A 24,847-nucleotide genomic window follows, 5' to 3' on the forward strand; every position below is an offset into this window, starting at 1 on the left:
GAATTAAGCAAACGGGTTAAATCCTTCGTTAATTAAGCAAACACGATCAAACATACGCGAATTAAGCAAACGCGATAAAGTAAAGGAATATTAGGTACAATCGAAATTAATCAATACTTGGTCTAAATAATTTGAATTAAGCAAACAAGATATATAGCATAGTATTGAAAGGCAAAATTGATTACTGAAAATTATAAAACCTCAAAGTTGCGGTGGAAACCGATTACAGTAGATAAGTCTGGTGATTAGTTCTCCATTCAAGCGTATAGAGCAAAGAGTATTCTTTTCGTGAATTGTGAAAGTGAATAGTAGCTGTACGGCCAGACCTAGCTAAAGAGAAGACAAAAGGAAATTCGGGTCATAATAACCCAACTGGGTCAAAAACATCCAGAACCCGACCCACTACTTAACGACCCAAAAACTGAAAATAAAATAGTGTTGCAGCTTCATACGAAAATCTGGGAATTATAGGTTCCAAATCTGACTTCGACTCCAACATGAAAGTCGTAGCTCTCTCTCTTAGCTTTCGGGGATTATCAAAACGCCTCAATCGGATTCTTGAAACTCCAGTTATGATCGTTTTCGTGAAAGCTGCTAAAGCTGAAAATTAAGTACGAAAATCAAATAAGTACAAAAATAAACTAAATTATAAAAACACATTAAAAGGGAAAAATAACCAAAATAAAACATGGAAATGTAAAAGTATAAACATAGAGGATCGTGTATCAAAATACACTGATCATGCACTCATTCAGAAGTATGAAGCATTCAAGATGGAAGAAGATGAAACTGTTGAAACTATGTTTTCAAGGTTTCAAATTCTTGTGTCTGGTCTGAAAGTTCTGGACAAAGGATACTCCACTGCTGATCATGTAAAGAAAATCATCAGAAGCTTACCAAAGAAGTGGAGACCGATGGTCACAACTTTGAAGCCTGCAAAAGATCTGAATGCTATATCTCTAGAAGAACTTATCATCTCCTTGAGGATTCATGGGATAGAACTAGAAGAAGATGATCCCCAGAAAAAAGGTAAGTCTCTCGCTCTTAACTCTAAAAATAAATTTAAAACTAATGCATTTCAGGAAGAAGAAGAAAGCTCTGGAGGTTCCTCATCAGAAGAAGATGAACTATCTCTCATATCCAAAAGAGTCCAACAACTCTGGAAACATAAACAAAGGAAACCCAGAAACTATAGAAGATCTGATGACTACTCTGAATCATCTTTTGGACACAGAAAGTCTAGAAACAGAGAAGTGATATGCTACGAATGCAATGAACCTGGTCACTACAAAAGCGATTGCCCAAAACTACAAAAAGAAAAGCCAAAGAAAAACTTCAACAAAGAAAAGAAGAAAAGTATGATGGCTACATGGGATGACTCAGAATCTTCTGAAGTAGAATCAGAAGATGAATGTGCCAACATTGCATTGATGGAAAACACATTAAGTGATACCAGCTCATCAGAATCTGAATCAGATTCAGAAGTAGAAGAGGTATTTTCTAAATTCTCTAGATATCAATTAGAAAAAAGTCTGTCATAAATTCTTGAAAAACATCAGAACCTTAGAATCAAATACAAGAACCTGAAACATGGTCTAGTATCTGATTCTAAAGATTCCAGAAAGCTTAAATTAGAAAATTCTTAGTTAAAAAATAAAATCTTTCTAAACTTGAAAATGAAAACTTGATTATTAAAAACGAGCTGAAACAAACTCAGGAAGATTCTAACTCAAAAGCTTTCACATGCTCTAATGATGTCATAAAACAATATGATCAAAGTTTTCAAAAATTTCTAGCTAAAAGTATAGATCGAAGTAAAATGGCCTCAATGACTTATGGAGTTAGCAGAAACTCTAGAAAAGGTATAGAGTATATTAAACCAAAAAAATGAGAAACCATATCAACCTAAACATGTAGATGATATGGTTATAAATCTCACACCTTTAAAATCACATTTCACTTATGGCCACACACATGATATCAAATATACTAGCAACTCTTATCTTGCAAATTCTGTTGAGAAATTAAAACTCGATCAGAAGTTAGCAAAAACTAACAAACAAGGACCCAAAAAAAGTATGGGTACCTAAGGACAAAATTATCTATGTTGTAGATGTGCTTAACAGCAAAGTTGAAACACCAATCATGGTACCTGGACTCTGGATGCTCTCGACACATGATGGGAAAAAAGCATATGTTCCAAAGTCTGGATCTTAAAGCAGCAGATCTCAGCGCGGAGAAAGCCAGGAGGAATTCAACATCAACTCTAAATTTTCCTTCAGAATGATTTGAATAGCTAATTCAGAAGCTTCAACAAACACAACAAAAGCTAGAAGATCTGATAATTTCTCTTATGAGTTAGTTTCTCTTTTATCATTGATTCTTTATTCTGTTGCTGCTCTACTGACCCTTGTGAACATTTGACGAGTTATCTCTCCTAGTCTGAAGATAATTCGTGTCAGATTTCTCAAGACTTGAAAAATTCATACATCATGCTATTCACAATATCAACAGCTGTCAACTATAAGCGACAAATCAGCGTCTGAGACCGAACGTGTGTTCTAGCTCTTACTGGCTGAAACGCTTGAGTTGATGTATTGAGGCGCGAGTCACATCGATAATTGTTTTCAAAATTTCTCACGCTATTCCTCCGTCAGAAATCATTTACCTTTAATAATTTCATTTATTTTAATTAATGCCATTAAAAGCATGTTTTTGTTCCCGTTTGACTTACCTATATATATGCACACACTCTCACTTCTCTATCACTCTCTCATTTTCACTTTCCTTCTCTTGTGATTAAATTCTCTATTTTTCCTTCTCTCGTTTTTCCTTAAAAAGAAACCCTAAAACCCCTTTTCATCCCTAATATCCTACAATGGCTTCCTCTTCTCAATCACAACAAATTCAAGGTTCTGTTGCTCAAATCAACCCTGAAGAAAGTTATGTCGAACCTGTAAGAACCCTACTCACTCCCATCGACTCTCTAGAAGTTATTTGTGAAATGATGATGGATTTTGAAAGTATGAAAGAAAATGGCTGCGAACTTACTTAAGATGTTGAGTTTCAAGGCTGGGGAAGGTTCTTTGATAGGCTTATGGGTCCAGTTTTCCCTAAACTGGTAAAAGAATTATGGATTCATGCGACTGCTTCAAATCATCAAGTTACCTCCTATGTGATGGGGAATAAGATCTTCATTACTGAAGATCTTATTGGAAGACTCATAGGCCATGATGGAAATGGAATCAAGTGTACAGATATGGGAGACAAGAACGCTGATCTTACCCCTGTCTCCAAAGAAATCTTCACATCTGGACAACCTTCCAAAAAATTCAAAGAGTTGAAAAGCCATCTCAGAATTTGGGCTAGAATACTTCTGGGTTGTATTCACCGCCGCAAAGCAACAAATTCCTCAGACCACATCAACATTGATCAACAATACCTGTTGTATTTCATCTCCACCAATCAGAAAGTTCACCTCCCTCACTCACTTTTTTCCCACTTAAAAACAAGTGTCAAATAAACAAGAGAATATGTGAAAACCAAAAGAGACTGGATTCCTCTGGGGAGACTCATCTCAAATATCCTAACAAAAAACAGGCTAGTAGAACATCTGACAGAAACACAGTAAACTGATGTTCTAGAAGCAATCGCTGGAAAACCCTTCAATGCGAAGAATCTCAAAAAGATGAAAATTATTGAAGCAATTAAAAAGGATCCATCTCTCACCACCAAGGAAGTCATTACTACCAGAAGGGTGCCACTAGATGATTTTCCTCTCTTCTCAGCAGAGACTTCTCCAGACATTGTCGTTAGATATCTGGAAGCATGTAAAAGTGACAGAACTATTCGAGAAGTCAACATTCGAGACCTCAGGAAACCAGCTCCAAAAGTGGTCATCAGAAAAAATAAGAAGAGGAAAGCTGGTGAAGGAACCTCTCAGAAGACTCCTAAAGATGCTAAAAAGAAAGGTAATTAATCCTTTATTTCAGTTGTAAATTCTGTCTTTTTATCAACATCTGAAACACCACCATCCCAACATCCTACTGACAAACCAAAACCTCAAACAATTGATGATTTCGATATGGAAGTTGACACCTATGTTCCACTAAACTCTCTAAATGACCCACCTTCTACTCAACCAGAACTTGCTCAAGTTCTAGAAGACATTGAACACTTTGAACCATCTTTTGACGCTCCTCAAACAAAATATCCAAATAACTCCTCTAGACAAATAGCTCCCGGTTCTGGCATTTATTTTTCTCTTGAAAACTTACCTATTATCATCCCTTTCCCTTATGTTTCATATCTTTTTGAAACAACTTCTCCGAGCTCCCCCATTATCATTTCCGATACTCCGTCCCCACCCCCTTCAGAACCTTCTGAAGACACCCTCAAAACCATCATTGACCTAGAAGCATGAGACAAACTTGTATCATCTTCTCAGAAATTAGCAATTCCCAAACTCGAACCAAAACCATCCAAATAAGATGTTGGTAAGTCTATGATGGCTTTTGAGAATGAAATACAGGGGTGGGTTAATTCTCTGGAGCAAACCTATTTGGAAAATGTAAATCCAGCTGCCTCTGACTACCTCTGGACCCAGTTCTGAAAATGGTTCAACAAAGAGTCGCTGAAGATGAAGGAGATCAGTTATGACCTTGCCCAATAGAACTTCTGCGACCATCTGAAGGCACTCAAAAATCAAATTCAAAGTCTCTGGGAAAACAAACTAGTTTTTTATCTGGATAACCAACCATGGGTGGAGAAACTCAATTTAAAAGCTAAAGAGAAATCTCCTAAACCCCAATAAATGGTTGTGTTTGTAGATAAAGATAAGTCTGCTGAGACTTCTTTTGAACAAGCAGCGGCAACAACAGTTTCTGAGCTTCCCAATTCTTCTGTTGATGTTTCATCCTCTCTGGTGCTGAAAACCCTAGAAGAACTGAAGAAGGAAAATGAAGTTGTTAGAGCCAGATTGGACAAACAAGATGAAACAAATAAGGAAATCAAAGGCATTTTGGGCGCACAAGAGAAATACAGCAAGGAGATCAAGGATCTTCTGGCTACTTTGATTACAAGACTCCCATCTGCTCCACAACCTTAATTGTCTATATCCTATTATGTCTTCTGTTGTTTTTTATTGCTAATGTTATGTTATCGCTTCATCTGAGTTATTAAATGAATGAATGTTTTGTCTCTATATTAATTGTGTATGTTTATGCATCTTTTTGATTATTGACAAAAAAGGGGAGAACATAGAATATTTTGAATTCATAACAGTTTACCTGGATTAATGCCTCAAACATTTCTATTTAATATATTTGTTAAATCATCTTTTAAGAACATGAAACTTCTGGATAAAAACACTTATAAGCTTCATCCTAACTTGTGATTCAAGGACACCTAATCAGGGAAGTATTCAAATTTAAATCTTCTAATTATTAAACTCTGGGGGAGTTTCCAACTCAGGGGGAGTTTTTGATATTTCTTATGTCAATTATTTATTCAAAATATATGAGTTTTTGTCATCATAAAAAAGGGGGAGACTGTTAGAACAAAGTTTGGTTCTACATCTTTGAAATAGTTTTGATGATAACAAACACATAATTTTAGTAAGAACATATATGCTCCCTAATCGTTTATTTATGTTACAGAAGTTCTGAAGCAGGAAACAATAATTTTTCATAAGAAGAAGGCTGCATTAAGGGAAGCTTATAAGAAGAAGATACTCTGAACATTGCTCTCTCAGAATCAGAAGGCTTCATCGAGAGAGAGGTTATAAGAATAAAAAGATTTAAACTCTGATGGAAGTTTATAAAAATAAGAAGTTCCGAAGACTAAGTCCACAAGAACAAGAAGTAGTTTCCACTTGATCTCGGTTCTAAGAAGATCATGTTCTTATAGTCACTACAACTAGCTCTTCAAGATCATAGTAGTAAGGTTGTCGATTGCTCAGGTTTTGACTGTGGTTTCTATGACAAAGAAGTTCTGATAAAGCTCTGATATGGAAATGCTTCTTGCACTAACTCTCTCATACTCATTTACGTTAAGAAGTATTAAATTCAAGATCTTCTATTAACGACTGGATTAACAATTCTACGGACAAAATCTCTATCTTTGGAAAGGTCTTAAATCATAAGTGAAAAGTGTGTCTCTCAAACGGTTCCAAAAGCTTCACTATATATTAAAGACACTACTGAAGTTAAAGACAAGAATTCTTACGCACAAACTATAAAGAAAAGCTCTTAAATTACTATTCATTCTTTTATTTTTGTGCATCGTTCTCAAACATTGTGTATACATCACACTCGTGATACAGCTTATTAGAATCACTTCTGTAAACACATAAGATTAAGTTTTGCTGTTATTGTTCCTTGAGAAATCGGGGTGTGGTTTATCTCAAGAAGACTTTGACGGTTGTCATTGTGAATGTTGTTGTAATCAAGATTGATTTAATGGATTAAGTCCTCGTAAGAGAGAGGCAAAATCACCTTGGCGGGTGGACTGGAGTAGTTTGAGTTCAAACGAACCAGGATAACTAAACATGTCATAAGTTTTTATTTTATTAAAAACCCAATTCAACCCCCCCTTATTGTATTTTTTGAACCTTCACAAAGCTCTTTAAGCTGAAGAGATTGAGGATTCTGATGAAGTCGAAGGTGAATTGTCTCTGGCAAAGAAGTTATTTGTTATGAATGCAAAGAGCCAGGACACCTCAAGTTTGACTGTCCTGAACTTCAGAAGGACAAGTCCAAAAGGAAAGTTCTCAAAAGCAAGAAGAAAGGTTTGATGGCAACTTGGGAAGATTCTGATTCCTCTTAAGATGAGTTAGAAGAAGATCAGGCTAATGTGACGCTACTTCAGATGTAGAGATATTTTTAGAAGGCAAAGCAGGCTCAGAATCAGGCGAAGAATGGTAATCTCCAAAGAGGTATTTTCTGACCTTTCTCACTTAGAATTATTTACTTTATTAATTGAAATTATGGAAATACATGAGTTACTCAAGATTGAATTCAAGGAACTTAAAAAGTCTCATGAATATATATCTTCTAAAAACAACAAGCTTAAGGAAGATCTCTTCATTTTAAATGAAGATACTCTTTTTCTTAAGGATGAGAATTTTGGCCTCAAGGCACCTGAGCTCTTCTAAAAGCTTCTAAAAGTACCGATGATGTGATTAAAAAATATGACAAAGCTTTTCAGAAGTTCTTAGCCAGAAGCATAAGGAGAAGTATGATGGCTTCTATGATCTATGGCATAAGTAGAAATGGGACATATGGTATTGGCTACAACTCCTATGACGAATCCAATTATGATAAGAAAGATAAACCTAATACTCTTCATTCCCATTTTTTCCTTGCTTGGTTTGTGCCAAAAGACAAGGAAAAGAAAAAGAGAAATCTGATTCTAAGCCTAAGGCAGAACCTTTGGCTAAACCTTCTTGTTTTAAATCCCGAAAATATGATTCCTCTGCTGTTAAACCCAAGGTTGTTAAAAACTATGGAAAATCAACAAGAAAGGACCCAAGAAACAGATAATCTATGTTGCATATATTCTTTGTAGCTCTGTTGAAACACCTATCATGGTACCTGGACTCTAGTTGCTTGCATCACATGGCGGGAAGAAGGTATATGTTCCAAAGCCTGGAATTTATGCCTGAAGGCGTTGTGTGTTTTGGCCAGGTACACACTTGGAGCTCTATCCAAACCATGCTTGAGGGACTTTCCCTAGGTACACCTAAGAGACCCTTCCAAATGAGTAGAGGTGATTAAGCTAAATCACTTTGTCCTTTTCAAGTTCTCATACTTGAGAGACTGTGTATTTGTCTAACTATAATAGATTCACAAGAAGCAACATAGAAGTTATCTAAGAAGATGCAACATAATATATAACTCATGCTAACTTTCTAGCCGCCCAGTTATATGAACGAGCGCTTTCCATTTAGTTATGGCGCCCATTTCCTAAATCATTTACCTTCTACGAAAACGAGAGAGTGATGTGTCCTTATTGTAGCAACCTGCCTAAAAATCTAATGTTTAGAGAGTCGCCACCTATTCTACCAAGGCGAATAGGAAACCTATGCAATTAAGAGATCAGGGTAAGATACTATATTCAGGTCGAGGGAAGGTGTTAGGCACCCTCAACCCTTTCCTATTGGCTTTGAATCTAAGGTAAAGGTTTATAGCAAAATTACAGAGGTTAATAGCTAAGGAAATGAGAAGGGGAAAAATTGAGATTTTAGGGAAGGGGACTCGCCTTGTTGCCAAGTGCCTACGTATCTCCTTATGGAGAATCAGAGGCAACGTAGTTCGGGGGACGGGTTGTACGCCCTTAAGGTTTGAAATTTGATTTGAAGGTTTGAAGGCTTTGAATAGCCTGGCGTAGATAAAAATCTGTATTTGGAGTTTGAAGTTTGAAAAATGTTTGAAAAATGTTTGAAAAATGTTTTGAAGTTGTTTTAGATGTTCTGGGCGTACAACCCTGATTTGGCACAATTAACCGCAATGATCAATAGGTTTGATCACCATAGTTAAAAGATTGGGGTTTTGCATCATTACCAATTCAGATCGATTGATTCGATTATCACTAATAATGAATTAACGTATTTTATTATTTTATGAATTTGTATTTTTATACCGTTACCTCTCATAACCGATTAATACGATTACAAATAATAACGAATTGATAAGGGGAAATATGCTAATCATCATAACCAATAAGATGGTTAAAACCATTTAGCAAAATAATTATTATTTTAATTATTGGATTTGACTAAATAATTAATCGATTATTAACCATTGCGACCAATAGATTTAGTCGAAACGAATAATAAATTGAATCCTAATATTTTGGCCAAATGGCCAATGGGATTAGGTAAACCCTAATAGTATAACCTTTGCAGGGTTTTTGTGATTTAATATTAATTAAGGTTTATGATTTTTAATAATTAAAACTGATTAAGTTAATTAAATCGGAATCGGGAAGATAATCCTAAGCTTACTCCTAATTTATTCTAATCCTAATTCTAATTGAATAAGAAAATTGCATTTAAAAATATTAATTATTTAAATACTAAATAAATAAATAGATATGTCAAAACCTGGTACCAATCGTGTATACTGAAGCCTTGAAGCCCCATGGTACATCTGCGCATCTCCAAGCGTCTGATCAGATCTAGTTGGTATCTGACGGCTATGATGGTGGGGCGTATGGTAGGAGCATGCACGCAAGAACCATTGGATCGGCAAGCATGTGCTAACAAGTAAAATCAGAAAAATATATGTTGGGACGCTGGGATCGAACCCAGGTCCCTTCAATCACCAGTTTCTCTCCAAAGCCGTGTGCGCTGTGCTCGTTTGTTGCAATAATTACAAACGCAAACTTTAATATAGAAAACAACGAATGAAAAAGAATTTAAAACGTGAAACGCGCTTCTTCTTCCTCTTCGCGATTTTTCTGTAACAAAATTTGCAGATCCTTTGCCAACGGTTTAGGATTGTAGCCATAGACCCGCCATGTCCAATCTCCATATACAAGCAAAATAAATTCCAAATAAAAACAGTAGTCGACCAGAAAACGTCCTCCGAATCTAATGGTACTATCAGTTTGGACCAATTTTGCCTCTACCTATGGAGCCCCAAATCATGAATCAGAAAACCTAGCCATGGTGAATATATGTACCTGCATTAATTCTTCAATCAAATGGCACAGAGAGGTCGTAAACATAGTTATAAACATGAATCCGTATCAAAAATCGATTTATGATGCCTCCATGATGGAACTCGATCCAAACATCTTCGAAGCGCAAACCGTGAATGTTCACGTACATATGCGTGCGTTTTGATAGATGCTGATGATTCAGTTTCGCTCAGTAATTAATAAGGAATCGATTGGCACCATTTATTCTACCAGAATTAGGCTGTAACGAATTGGTCCTTCCTTTGAGTTTCATGAACTCGGTTTTACGCTTGGAGGCCGCCTCTCTTGCTTTTGCGGCCAAATCCCCTCCTTACAGCATCCTCTCTCTTTTTTATATTAATCTATTTTAGTTAGTTTTTTTGTTTTTTTAACCTAATGGGCCTACCAAGACTAAACCTATTAATCCTAGAGATAATCCTATAATAATAATTAGTGATAATAATATTTACTAATAATACTAACTAATGTTAATTACTAATAATGATAATAATAATAATATAAACTAATGATAATTAATAAAACCTAAAAATAAAAACCTAATAAAAACAATAATAATATTAATAAAAGCTAATTAAAAAAATCCTAATATTAACAACAATTAACAATGTTAACTACAAATAGTTAGTCATGTTAAAATAAATAATAATCAAAATGTTAGTAAAACCCTGAAATACCCCCAAAAATGATAAACCCTTGTGTTAATTGTGCCCAAGCGCTTGGGTCCCAAAATACCTGTTATCCACACCTCTATTCCAATTTATAGGAGAATGCTGCTTTGAATAGTCCCTTGAACCTTGAATTATTGAGGATGAAATGCGGAGGGCAAATTTTGGGGTATGACAGCTGCCCCTGTTCAATCTTCTTAAACCTGAAGAATCAGATAGACACGTCTGCCTATCGTGATCTAAAGGTAGAAGATGATTGGACACTGAAATGCCCTGAAATTTGCATGCGTTGGGAATAAATTCCGTGAGGGATGGGCTTACAGATGCCACCCAAGGTAAACACCATTTTTCAGCATATGAAGCAAATGCTTTCTGGAAGGAACCCTGTACTTTGATTATAGCATGGCCTGAAAAGGCAACTTGAATTTTATGCAATGCTTATGATGCATGCGATGCATGATGCAGTTGAGCTTCTCAAAATAAATGAGAGCGGTGTATGTATATGCATTATGTATGAATGAGGTATGTTAGTTGAATGATGCATGATTGTTAGTTGTGTCCATTGAAGTATGTTAGTAATTCTGAAAAGAAAGATAAAACATTTGCGTGTTATTGGTGATGTTTTGGAGAAGATCACTGCCGAGGGACTAACGTGATAAACCCGGTTGAGGAATCATTTGAAAAACCTTGTATGCCTGGAAAAGCTCCTAGAAAGGATGGAATACGTTTTGAAGCAGACTTACTGGAAAGGTTCCTGAAAAGGAATAGCGAGGACCTTCTGTTGGTTGTGTAATTGGCTCGCTATGGTCATCAAGCCTCCGCAGTTTGTGAACCCCTACTTACTATAGTTCTAGTAAGTCTTCGTAGTTTGTGAACCCCTCACTTACTATAGTTCTAGTAAGTCTTCGTAGTTTGTGAACCCCTCACTTACTATAGTTCTAGTAAGTCTTCGTAGTTTGTGAACTTCTCACTTACCATAGTGCTGGTAAGCTACTCGCAGTTTGTGAACTTCTCACTTACCATAGTTCTGGCAAGCTACTCGCAGTTTATGAACTTCTCACTTACCATAGTGCTGGTAAGCTACTCGCAGTTTGTGAACTTCTGTAAGCTACTCGCAGTTTGTGAACTTCTCACTTACCATAGTGCTGGTAAGCTACTCGCAGTTTGTGAACTTCTCACTTACCATAGTGCTGGTAAGCTACTCGCAGTTTGTGGACTCCAATAGGATTGCTTGCTATAGTTCTAGCAAGTTCACCTGCACCAATAGGATCATCTGTCCTAGTTCGGACAATTCACCTGCACCAAAGGAATTACCTGCCATAGTTCTGACAAGCGTACCTGCATAAGAGTGACCGCCTGCTATAGTTCTAGCGAACTTACCTGCATGAAAAAGATTCACCTGTTTTTAGACTCACGACTCGAGGGTCGGAGACTGGGCTGTTGTCACAGTCAGAAGGGAACTGACTACCAGACGGGCACTGGATTTTGATGTAACAGTCAGACGAGAACTAACTACCAGACGGGTACTGGATTTTGATGTAACAGTCAGACGGGAACTGACTACCAGACGGGAACTGGATTTTGATGTAACAGTCAGACGGGAACTGACTTTGAAAATGATTTGGATGGCCAATAAAAATTGGGTTTTTTGTGATATGTGAATGCGTTAGATGATATGCATATGCTAGTGCGTATGTATGTATGCTGATGCGTGAAATGAACAGCAAGGTTGCTATCATCGGTGAGGTTACCGGAAAACATCAATCAGGTGATTGGAAAATAAATCTCAGTAAGGTTACTGGCATCGGTAAGGTTACCGGGAAGCAGGTGGACAATGTAGCTTAGTACCAGAGTTTTGAATTGGATGTTTGGATGTATGGGGTAATGCTTATGCTTATGCATATGTTGGTTGATGTAATGTGTGGAATGAAGCAATGTCTTCTGTAAGATTACCTGAAAAGGTCCTTTGAATGGAAGTGAACATTTGTCTTAAAGAAGACTACCTGAAAAGATTCTTAGAGTAGATAGAAATTTGTCTTAAAGAAGACCACCTGAAGAAGTTCTTAGCAAGGAATGGAGAATGTCTTTAAAGACGACTACCTAAAAAAGGTTCTTAGCAAGGGCTGAAGTTTGTCTTAAAGAAGACCGCCTTGAAAAGTTCGTAGAGTATCTTAAAGAAGACCACCTGAAGAGGTTGAAAGATGTCTAAAGAGACTACCTAAAAAGGTTCGTAGAATGTCTTAAAGTAGACCACCTGAAGAGGCTCGTAGAATGTCTTAAAGAAGACGACTTGAAGAGGTTCCTAAAAGGAAGACAAATTGTCTTGAAGAAGACTACCTAAAAAGTACTTAGGACAAGAATGTCTCGAAGAAGACTACCTAAACAGGTGCTTAGAAGAAAAATGTCTTGAAGAAGACTACCTCAAAAGGTACTTGGAAAAAAAATGTCTTAAAAGATTACCTGAAAAGGTGCTTAAAGAAAGAATGTCCTGAAGAGGACTACTTAAAAAGGTTTTTTGGACATGGTGATCATTCGTCTTGAATAAGACTGTTTGAGGAGGCTCCTAGAAAGGACCGTGAGATTTGTCTTAAAGAAGACTACCCGAAAAGGTATGGTGTAATGTATCAACCCATGTATGCAATGCATGATTTATGTATTTGCATGATGCCCTAATGATAGGTTGTTAATAACCAAAGTGTATATAGCTCGCTGGAGTTGTAGGTTTGTTTGATAAGGTGGGGTGTGATGCTAGCGCGATTCCCCGATACATGTTTTTGAACTTTGATGATCGTAGTTAGGAGAAATATTTGTTCGAAGTTGTAAAGTGCGAGAACGCCTTTTCCTTTTGTTGTGTGTCTTGCCCCAGTTTGATTTCCATTGCCCCAGTATTTTCATGGAGAAAGATGCTTATGAAGGAAGTGCCCCAGGGAATAGCCTTGTCATATGCTTAGATGTTTAGATTGAAGGGTGTGCCCCTGATCTCCAGGTCATGGAAGGTTATCCATAGTGTTCTATCTTTTGAATTTGAATTCTTCCCATGTCTGACATGCCCCTGTTTGAGATTGCTTTGAGATGTGCCCCAAGTCGATTGAGCCTTAGGAAGACTGCCCCTAGTTGATAGGATGTTCGATTGTATGCTCCTGTGCTCCTTGAAATTTTTGCCCCTGTTTAGGAGAACCCCCTAGATGTGGTTCCCCCGACTCCAGGGTCTTTATTAGAAATGATCACCTTTGATTAACCCATTTCGAGATTTCCTCGATGCTAAGTGTATACTCGTAGATGGTGTTGTACTTTTTGAGAAGTAGCTCCAATGGAATGCGTATGCAAGTTTTGAAATCGAAGTCCGTTATGAATTAGGACTGGATGGTTTTGAAAAGAATGCTTGAAGAAGCATAGTGATTAGAAGTAGTTTTAACAAACATAGGAGTCAGTATAACAAATCCTGCTTAACATGCTTTCATGGTTAACCTTGCCTCAATTAGGACTTTTAAATGTTGTAACTTGGCCTGGTTCCTGTTTTAAGAAACAATGGATATAAGGCTCAAAATTTTATTTATCCCACCCCTTTCTCCTTGATGTTCTCCAGATCCTACAAATTCTACTAATCCAATGGATGTGCTTTGTTTGCAAGAGAATCGTTTCAGTTTCGATGTTGAGCAGAAGCCTTAGTAGAGGTCCAAGCATTGATGAAAATATTATGAAGATCCAAGCATGGATGCGAAGCTTTGATGATTTAGCAGTCACCAGATTATCCATTGTATTTAGCCTTTGTTTTTATCCCTTATTTTTGCATGAACTAATTCTTTTGAATTTGATCCATCGGGATGCCCTAATTTTGCCTAAATCTTTTTGTTTCCTTTTATGGAATTTTCATTTTGACTTAGCGGGCGTTTTTTATTCTTGAAAGCTCCTTTTGAGATTGATTCTTGGATATTGCATGTTGTGACTGCTATGTTGATTTTGATTTGTAAGCTTCGCCTTTGATACTTCCTCGATCTTGAATGATGTAATAAGGAAGAAGGTGTTGTAAATGTTACCTCCATTGCTTCCTCAATCTTGGATGAATGCGAGGAAGAAGATATGCTTGAACCTTATGCTTGGATTGACTGATTCTCTTGGCAACCAAAATACATCATTGAATTAGTTGACATCTACCCTGCCCCTGGTTAAAATCAAGGTTCCTTTGAAAAAGTAGAAACAAACTCCAACTCCTGGCTCGAGGGGGTGACGAGGGATTAACATCCTTATATCTCCACTGTTTGGGAATGGAAACAATGCCTGTACATCCTCGGCTCGGTCTTACCTTGAAAGCATATATTTAGCTGGACTTAGTTTTTGTATTCGTCATTCTCCCTCAAGTTTGTTAATAACCCTAAAAATAGAAATGTGTGACTGGAAAGTCATGGTAGTGAGTGAATGAATTGACTCCAAAACCTGCATGGTTGTCCCATTAGAAATACTAATCCGAAGGTACAACTTTTATCTTGAGTAACACTTAGTGGTCGTAAGGGTTGAAATTGTGAGCACGGTAAACACCTATTGATCCTAGGGATAATCTCCTTTGTAGATCCACTGACCTTGTTTCACTCCTTAGATTCTTAAACTCGTAGAAGTGAGGGCAACCTCGAATTTTCTTTGGACATGTCAAACCTGGCGGGAATAAATCGTTAGCGGTGGGTTTTCGTCGTATCGGAACTTCATGAGTTTCCTTTGACTGAACCTCTTTTGCTTTTCTTAAGGATAGCGTCACATCGTTTGTAACCTCCAGAGTTTGTAGATGGATAGAGAGAACCTATGACCCTTTTGCCCCTTGATGTGGAGTTAACACACGTCGTCTTCTCTCCATCGTATTTATGCATCTCTGTTTAGGATTTTGCCCCAGTTGGACTAATCCCTGCCCCCAGGTTATCGTAGAGCGTCCTTGAAAGTTTGATATGTTCTAAGATGAACCCCTTTATAACTAGATACATCTTGAGTGTATCTATGAGGGAACTCTTTGTTGAACTAATCCTTGCTCGATGACAACCTTCATTGTATTCATAATCATGTTATGACAAGGCATGGACATGCGGCTGGCATGGCGAGAGGCATCTTTTTCTTTAGCAAGACTAAGATCTTTTATTCTCCTTGCTCCGTAGTCTACGGTCCTTTGATTTTTTTTGAGTTTCGGGAAACCGGCTAGCACGGTTGGTATGGATGCGGGCGAAGATAGAAATGCAAATGAGAATGTATGAATGCATGAAAATGCCAATGCACGCGTAAGCGAGAGACTCCTTGTATTGTAACTCCGTGTATGCAGACGTGTAACATATGATCCTAGGGATGGCCTTAGAGGCGACATTAGACCCTCTTGGAATCTTTACAGGGTAAATGTTATGACACGCTAAGGGAAATCCCTTGGATTCGAGAGTATGCAGAAGATAGCGGCTAGTGACCGTTCAAGACAACCACTAAATCTCATGGCCATCGAGAGGCCAATCAACGTGTACCAATGAATTTGTCCCTCGTGGGAAGGTTCTCTATGCGGAACACAACCTATCTAAGGACGATGTGGACGAAGAGAAATCCCTACAGGCTAGGGATGTGATGTGTAAATGGAGATCCAAACCCTACAAGTTAGAGGGTGCGCGGGAATAAGCATGGAGTGACCGTTCAGGACAGTCACTAGATTTCATAGCCATCGAGAGGCCAATCGAACGCATGCTAATGAAGTTGTCCTTCGGGGAAGGACGCGTCGTTGTGAAAACACACGGGTGTGAGAGAAGATCCCTATAGGCTAGGGAGTGCGTAGGTGTAGGCACGAGGTGACCGTTCGAGACAGTCACTAGATCGCATGGCCATCGAGAGGCTAATTGACGTGCGTTAATGGAAATGTCCTTCGTGGGAAGGAAGCGTAGTTGTAAGAATACAAGGATATAAAAATAAAATCCCCACATGCTAGGGGATGCATAGATGGTGATGTCCTTCGTGGGAAAGACATGGTCTTTAGAAATTAGAGTCCCTACAGGCTAGGGACCACGTAGGGATACCTGCAAAATCGAAACGCATAGATATTCGAAGTATATAAATTGCAAACATATAAAGAGCACAACAGCACAAAAGTCCTAGGTTCATAGGTTCGACGTAGCGGCTCTAGGGAGCCTACCCTTTTTTGGGAGTGTTCTAGAAGGTCTCATGGGGTCGTTCGTAGCCTCCGAGACTTTTTGTCTCTTCGGATTTTAGAACAACTCATTTTATCCATGAGGTTCGAATTTTTGGGGTAGGTTCCCAGAGAGATCAGCTAAGTATCCAGTCCAGCCCTCCACAAAGTCAAGCTTCGTTTCGGACCTTTCCAAATACCTAACCCACTCCGAGTGGAGTTATCAGTGAGACTCGTAAGGCGATTCATGTCCCCTTTTGGTCTCAAAGTTAACTCCCACACTTAGGTTTAACAACAATTTTATATATCCCAAAAGATGCAATAGACATAAAAATATTCATTTAAATAAATATTTAATTAAATTGCTATAAATGAATGAACCTTAAGATAGGTAAATAAATAAATAAATTTAAATTTAAATATTTAAAAACTAACCTCGAAATCCAGCCGCTTATAGTTTAGACAATGTATTAAAGCAGCAAATATTTAAAAATATATATTACAAATAAATGAATAACAAAAAATTAAAAAATAGATATTTACAAAAATAAATAAACCCTAATTTTTGGCGTATTAGCCAAACCCTAAAATTTCGCCAAGAACCTAAACCATTTGCCACAAACCTAAACCTAAACCCTCTCAAGCCTTAGGAGCATAGTAATTCACCGTTAAGTGTATCCCCAGCAGAGTCGCCAGCTGTAGCAACCTGCCTAAAAATCTAATGTTTAGAGAGTCGCCACCTATTCTACCAAGGCGAATAGGAAACCTATGCAATTAAGAGATCAGGGTAAGATACTATATTCAGGTCGAGGGAAGGTGTTAGGCACCCTCAACCCTTTCCTATTGGCTTTGAATCTAAGGTAAAGGTTTATAGCAAAATTACAGAGGTTAATAGCTAAGGAAATGAGAAGGGGAAAAATTGAGATTTTAGGGAAGGGGACTCGCCTTGTTGCCAAGTGCCTACGTATCTCCTTATGGAGAATCAGAGTCAACGTAGTTCGGGGGACGGGTTGTACGCCCTTAAGGTTTGAAATTTGATTTGAAGGTTTGAAGGCTTTGAATAGCCTGGCGTAGATAAAAATCTGTATTTGGAGTTTGAAGTTTGAAAAATGTTTGAAAAATGTTTGAAAAATGTTTTGAAGTTGTTTTAGATGTTCTGGGCGTACAACCCTGATTTGGCACAATTAACCGCAATGATCAATAGGTTTGATCACCATAGTTAAAAGATTGGGGTTTTGCATCATTACCAATTCAGATCGATTGATTCGATTATCACTAATAATGAATTAACGTATTTTATTATTTTATGAATTTGTATTTTTATACCGTTACCTCTCATAACCGATTAATACGATTACAAATAATAACGAATTGATAAGGGGAAATATGCTAATCATCATAACCAATAAGATGGTTAAAACCATTTAGCAAAATAATTATTATTTTAATTATTGGATTTGACTAAATAATTAATCGATTATTAACCATTGCGACCAATAGATTTAGTCGAAACGAATAATAAATTGAATCCTAATATTTTGGCCAAATGGCCAATGGGATTAGGTAAACCCTAATAGTATAACCTTTGCAGGGTTTTTGTGATTTAATATTAATTAAGGTTTATGATTTTTAATAATTAAAACTGATTAAGTTAATTAAATCGGAATCGGGAAGATAATCCTAAGCTTACTCCTAATTTATTCTAATCCTAATTCTAATTGAATAAGAAAATTGCATTTAAAAATATTAATTATTTAAATACTAAATAAATAAATAAATAGATATGTCAAAACCTGGTACCAATCGTGTATACTGAAGCCTTGAAGCCCCATGGTACATCTGCGCATCTCCAAGCGTCTGATCAGATCTAGTTGGTATCTGACGGCCATGATGGTGGGGCGTATGGTAGGAGCATGCACGCAAGAACCATTGGATCGGCAGGCATGTGCTAACAAGTAAAATCAGAAAAATATATGTTGGGACGCTGGGATCGAACCCAGGTCCCTTCAATCACCAGTTTCTCTCCAAAGCCGTGTGCGCTGTGCTCGTTTGTTGCAATAATTACAAACGCAAACTTTAATATAGAAAACAACGAATGAAAAAGAATTTAAAACGTGAAACGCGCTTCTTCTTCCTCTTCGCGATTTTTCTGTAACAAAATTTGCAGATCCTTTGCCAATGGTTTAGGATTGTAGCCATAGACCCGCCATGTCCAATCTCCATATAAAAGCAAAATAAATTCCAAATAAAAACAGTAGTCGACCAGAAAACGTCCTCCGAATCTAATGGTACTATCAGTTTGGACCAATTTTGCCTCTACCTATGGAGCCCCAAATCATGAATCAGAAAACCTAGCCATGGTGAATATATGTACCTGCATTAATTCTTCAATCAAATGGCACAGAGAGGTCGTAAACATAGTTATAAACATGAATCCGTATCAAAAATCGATTTATGATGCCTCCATGATGGAACTCGATCCAAACATCTTCGAAGCGCAAACCGTGAGTGTTCACGTACATATGCGTGCGTTTTGATAGATGCTGATGATTCAGTTTCGCTCAGTAATTAATAAGGAATCGATTGGCACCATTTATTCTACCAGAATTAGGCTGTAACGAATTGGTCCTTCCTTTGAGTTTCATGAACTCGGTTTTACGCTTGGAGGCCGCCTCTCTTGCTTTTGCGGCCAAATCCCCTCCTTACAGCATCCTCTCTCTTTTTTATATAAATCTATTTTAGTTAGTTTTTTTGTTTTTTTAACCTAATGGGCCTACCAAGACTAAACCTATTAATCCTAGAGATAATCCTATAATAATAATTAGTGATAATAATATTTACTAATAATACTAACTAATGTTAATTACTAATAATGATAATAATAATAATATAAACTAATGATAATTAATAAAACCTAAAAATAAAAACCTAATAAAAACAATAATAATATTAATAAAAGCTAATTAAAAAATCCTAATATTAACAACAATTAACAATGTTAACTACAAATAGTTAGTCATGTTAAAATAAATAATAATCAAAATGTTAGTAAAACCCTGAAATACCCCCAAAAATGATAAAACCCTTGTGTTAATTGTGCCCAAGCGCTTGGGTCCCAAAATACCTGTTATCCACACCTCTATTCCAATTTATAGGAGAATGCTGCTTTGAATAGTCCCTTGAACCTTGAATTATTGAGGATGAAATGCGGAGGGCAAATTTTGGGGTATGACACTTATCTATAACGATACAGGAGAGGAAGTCAAAAAGAGGAAATCACATTCTCTTGAATAATAGGAGATTTGATTGCCATCATCCTCATTCTTGAGAGTGCGTATTACTCTCTTGGAGCCTAAGATTCAGGCCATAAGGACTCCGATAAATACCTCAACGTAGAGACAAACTTTGAGGTTGATGGGATATTCAATTCATCTAAAAAACACAAGTATACAGAGCTTCTCGTTATCTCTGCATGAGCTTGCTCTAACACCACAACAATCCTAAAAAACCTCTAACAATTCTACATCATACGGGGTTGTCACGTATTATACTTTTAACAAGAACAATGTTATGTCTAGTTTAAACACACACCTATAAATTTTTTGTTACACTTAAATTTAATTAAAAAAAACCTTAAAAAAAATTATTAATGAAGGAGCATGATCATGTGCAGTGTCTCTAGATGCAGGTCCAATTATAAGTTAGTAACTGACACACCACAAATAGATTAGACTTGTGAATTAGACCGGTCTTTATGGTCCGTTGGCCAACCCAAAACAATTGTCATACCATATTTGATATGAGTAGTTTTAAAAACCCTTCTATAATGCATAATCATTCCATCATCAAATAACCATAAAATATATAATGTGCCAACTAAAATAGGTGTGCAAGAAATGAGTTTAAAATAGGTTTACTGGGTGTTTTGGAACTTGTAACAAATTTGATTCTGGCTTTCTGCTCAGTTGTTGGACTGAATAGTAGATAGGTGATTTATGCTAACGGTTTGTATTTGTAGGTAAACTGAAGTTATGGTTACGGCTCCTCCCATTTTGAGACTAGAGTAAGTCTCAAACGTCTCTGAAGATCAAGATTATGTGATCTTATTGGCCCTCTCCCCTTCCATAAAATAGTCTATGAATGTGAAAATTGTTGATCATGTTAGTTATTTTGTTATGCGTTATTGTCGAGGGTTGTGAAAACATTTGTTAGTGCTTTTATTGGCTGGTTGGCATCTATGTTTGGCTAAAACATAATAGCAGTAAAACATAATATCATTGTGAATCTTGCAAGTTTAAAAAGAACAAAACAGGTACAAGCAAGATGTTAGATGGAATGTCATGACATCAACTCATGACATCGCACCTGCAGAACTGGAAGGAAGATTCAGTTTGTACTTAACAGATACAGGATATTCGCAGAATATTTTTTAATCCTATGTGGCGTATATTTAAAGGTCAAAAGAATAATTGAAGAATCAGATCAGAAGATTGAAGATTCAGGAAGAATCAGATCAGAAGATTGAAGATTCAGAAGTTTAATTTAGGAGATAAATTAGGAAACTCATGATTAAAAGACCTTATTTGTAGCAGAATAGTTCTGCATATTTGTAACAGCAAGGAGTGCTGCGATTTGTAAGCCCAAGTCCAATTGGGATCAGGTTATAAATAGGAAACTTTGTAACCTAGTTTTAGATAGAAAACCTTATTTAGAAACGATGTAGTCATTAGGGTTTCTATAGGTATACCACCCAGGTTGTGGGATGGCTGCCATGTCCTTCTCGAAACCTGTAGGTTAGCGAAGTGATTGTCCTCACTCGAAACCTGTAGGTAAGAGTTGAGTATTGTATTCTTGATCAAAGCCGTGAAGCAAGATCAAGTTATTGTTCATTGTTAATTGTGTAAATAGTTGTTGTAGGGTTGTAACAATTAGGTATCACTAGGGAGTGAGCAGAGGTTCTCTTATCTTGGATGGAGTTCTGAGATAAAGGTTGTATTGGGTAGTGACTAGGTAAACCAGAGGTTTTTTATCTGTAAACCCGAGGTTGTTTACATAAAATAGTACTACTGATAGTGAAATCTTCTTCCTGGCTTGGTAGCCCCCAAAGTAGGTAGTTAGACCGAACTGGGTTAACAATTAACTGTGTTATTTATCTTCTGCATTGTTTGTTCAGTAATGAATGTTATGACATTGTTTATAACATCAGGTTTAGAAGTGTTAGCTGTTCCTAAACAGAACCATCTAAATATTATAATCTGGTTATGTCTACCGAACATGTGTGATCCCAGGTCTTATTGACTTCTGTTTAGGAGTAATTAATAAATGGGGGATCTTTCTATTATGCCTCTGCTACATTAATAACAGATCAGATGTCTTGACATCGGGATTGACATCCGAGTCCGTCATACCATAATTTCAACATTGCTGCTAGGGCACAGATACTACAATGATAAATAAAAAATAGAGGGCTCTCTCATCTTTTCCTTTATGTTTATTCTTCTTCAAGTATGTTATATATTACTCAAACTATTATTTACATGTGCTTTATAAACTTAATATTTACATTTGTAATTCAGATATCTGAAAATCAATCAAAATTAAATCACAAGTAATTGGATCAAATTGAATTTTTTAATAGTTACTCATAGTGATGATAGTTACAAAAGAAGAAACAACAGAGTGATATTAAACGATCTCTTATAATAAAAAAAACTATTAAGACTAAAAACTATATACAATATGGTGTTTCAAATGAAAACATGAGTTCCTTTAAATAGAATTTTAATTTGAGTTTAATTTGCTGTGCTTGCCATCATTCAGTTAATAAATTAAGCTTGCTCCGAGAAAAATATATCTTCAAACTGCCTTTAATTCACTGGGAAAATTGTGATTCGTCCAAGGAATTTGACATATTTTGCAAATAATTTAGTATTTGTTGGTTTCATTTTTTTCGAGGTGGCTCTTATGATCCATCATATTTACACTTCACTTATCTGGTACTTTCTGGGTGAAGAATTCCGACTAAAATTATGGTCATGGTAACGGTTGTGTCACAATTCTTGGTGTTACAAATAATCTAAGTCAAATGTGGCTGATACGACCTCATTTGCAGTCGGATGCGGTTTTGACAACTTAAAAAATTATTATGTTGTGGCCCAAACCGTTGTCAGTGACCCTGAATATGTGAATTATTAACCATCTAAAGTGAACATATGTATATTTTGACTTATATCTAGGGGAATATAATGTTATCTTGTAGATGTATGTATTATATACTTTATAAGCTTGTACTGTCATCTAAAATTGTTTGGTGTGAGTTGTGTTTTGAGAGACTTGTGTTCTGATAGATATTGGTGACTTTGAAACCGAGTTGAGTTGAGTTTGACTATGATATTCCTTACCTTTAACTTTGATTGATAAATGTTGGCTTCCTCAATTTTCCATATTCGAACCATACTAGACATAGGCTGTGGTGGTAGCTTTAGAGCACACCTCTTTGACAGTCAACTTTTGACTTTGTGCATTGCAAATTACGAGCCCTCTGGTAGTCAAGTTCAGCTTACTCTTGAGCGAGGTCTTCCTACTACGATTTCTTCTTTCACTTCTAAGAAATTTCCATATCCGTTTTTGTCCTTCGATATGTTATATTGTGCAAGATGTTGTGTTGATTGGGACCAGAAAGGTATTTTAATTTAGGATTTTAATTTTTTATTCGGCTTCAAAACCATAAATTTGTTGTATGTAAAATATCCTGTTCTTATTGACATCCATATTATGTTGAATATATGGCAATCTCTTGATTGAACTGGATAGACTTTTAAGACCCGAGCGGATAGTTTGTCTAGACATCACCATTTACCAATGCTCGTAACAAGGAGAGTCAGAAAAGGTGAAAGTTTGTGTACGATGAAATTATTGTATGGAAGAAAGCAAGTAAAATAAGTTGTTATACTAAAAGGTAATCCTGCTTTACATGTGTTTATGAGAAATCATCTCACATTTGTGTAACATAAACAAGTAGGGTTCTTGGCTCTGTCGCTACCGCGAAAAATGGATCAGAGTCGCCACTAATATATTTATCCCATAAGGGAAAGGAATATCAGAAAACCTAACTCGAAACAAGGACAAGGTCTTTCGACCAGAGAACAGGGCACGGGAGTCGGTTACGCGAGGGGAAGGTGTTAGCACCCCTCACGCCCATCGTACTCGATGGTATCCACCTATGTTTGTTTCTATCTAAAGGGTGTCTAATGTCTAAAACCTAAATGTGAATGCATACAAAAGAAATACGGGGAAAAGAAGGAATTATTTACAAGTGTGCTCGCTTAGGCCCCGCGACCCAATGCCTACGTATCCCTTACAAGGAATCAGAGCAACCGTAGTTCGGCTCACGATTTTCTGTTTGTTTTTGTGTTTTTTAGTTGGGCGGCGTTAACGCTCACGCTCTTGCACAAGGGGACAGCCTAGGATGCAATGGAGCGGAGATAACTTGCCCTTAGAAAGGAGAAAAAGAGATTGGTTCGTATCTTTTAGGGTAATTCCATGATGACGAGAACCCACTACAAGGTCTCGCACCACTTCCTTACTTTTGTTTTAAATCTGAACATTTATTAGGTTTTTTGAAGTGTTTTTGGTTGGTGTTTTTTATGGGATTTATTTGTGACTTAGATCATACCAAAAAAAGAGTTTTGTTTTGCATATTTAGAGAACGCACATCGAGGCCTACGCCACAATCGTTTCTCTAAATAACGGTTAAGAAATACATCGAGGCTTCACACCTCAATCATTTCTTCTCCGCTAAGTAAAGGAAATACAAAAAGGAGTTCTTTTGTGAATATTTAGAGAATGCACATCGAGGCCTACACCACAATCGTTTCTCTAAATAACGGTTAAGAAATACACCGAGGCCTCACACCTCAATCATTTCTTCTCCGCTAAGTAGGAAAGAACATACATCGAGGCCTACGCCTCAATCATTTCTTTCCTACCATGAACTAAAGCAACGGTATGATCTTCATCGATATTTATTAAGTATTTTGAAAGTTGAAAAGAAAAAGAAAATGATAAGGGAACCAATCCTAAATTCTAGCCTAAGTGGTCTAAGGAACCAAAATAATAAAAGCTATACAATTTATTAAAGGAAAACTATACATGAGATAGGTAAAGGAAATCAATATATGACAAATAAAGTTGAGAACTATAACCAGTAAATGGTATTCACAAACACACATACATCAATTAAGTCTATGAAAAAAAATCGGGACTAAAATTTATTCCTAAGTCTATTAACGAATTATTTACAAAGAAGTATTAAACAAGGGAAATTCGAATATATTGCGAA

At 36.7% G+C, this 24,847-nt stretch overlaps 1 protein-coding gene across 1 annotated transcript; it reads left to right on the top strand.

Annotated features, from left to right (window-relative positions):
* The first annotated feature begins 773 nt into the window (after positions 1–773).
* Positions 774–2,287, top strand: LOC131629265 (uncharacterized). The gene is made up of 2 exons (XM_058900069.1): positions 774–1,493; positions 2,114–2,287. The coding sequence occupies exons 1-2, from the start codon at positions 774–776 to the stop codon at positions 2,285–2,287; spliced, it is 894 nt and encodes a 297-aa protein (XP_058756052.1).
* The last annotated feature ends 22,560 nt before the right edge of the window (positions 2,288–24,847 follow it).

Source organism: Vicia villosa, unplaced genomic scaffold, assembly GCF_029867415.1.
Source record: "Vicia villosa cultivar HV-30 ecotype Madison, WI unplaced genomic scaffold, Vvil1.0 ctg.000540F_1_1, whole genome shotgun sequence".
Taxonomy (NCBI): Eukaryota; Viridiplantae; Streptophyta; class Magnoliopsida; order Fabales; family Fabaceae; genus Vicia; species Vicia villosa.

Coding starts and splice junctions, on each gene's coding strand:
- LOC131629265 (XM_058900069.1), top strand. CDS start 774: ATGGAAGAAGATGAAACTGTTGAAACTATGTTTTCAAGGTTTCAAATT. Junction 1,494..2,113: donor CAGATTCAGAAGTAGAAGAG/GTATTTTCTAAA, acceptor TCTATGTTGTAG/ATGTGCTTAACAGCAAAGTT.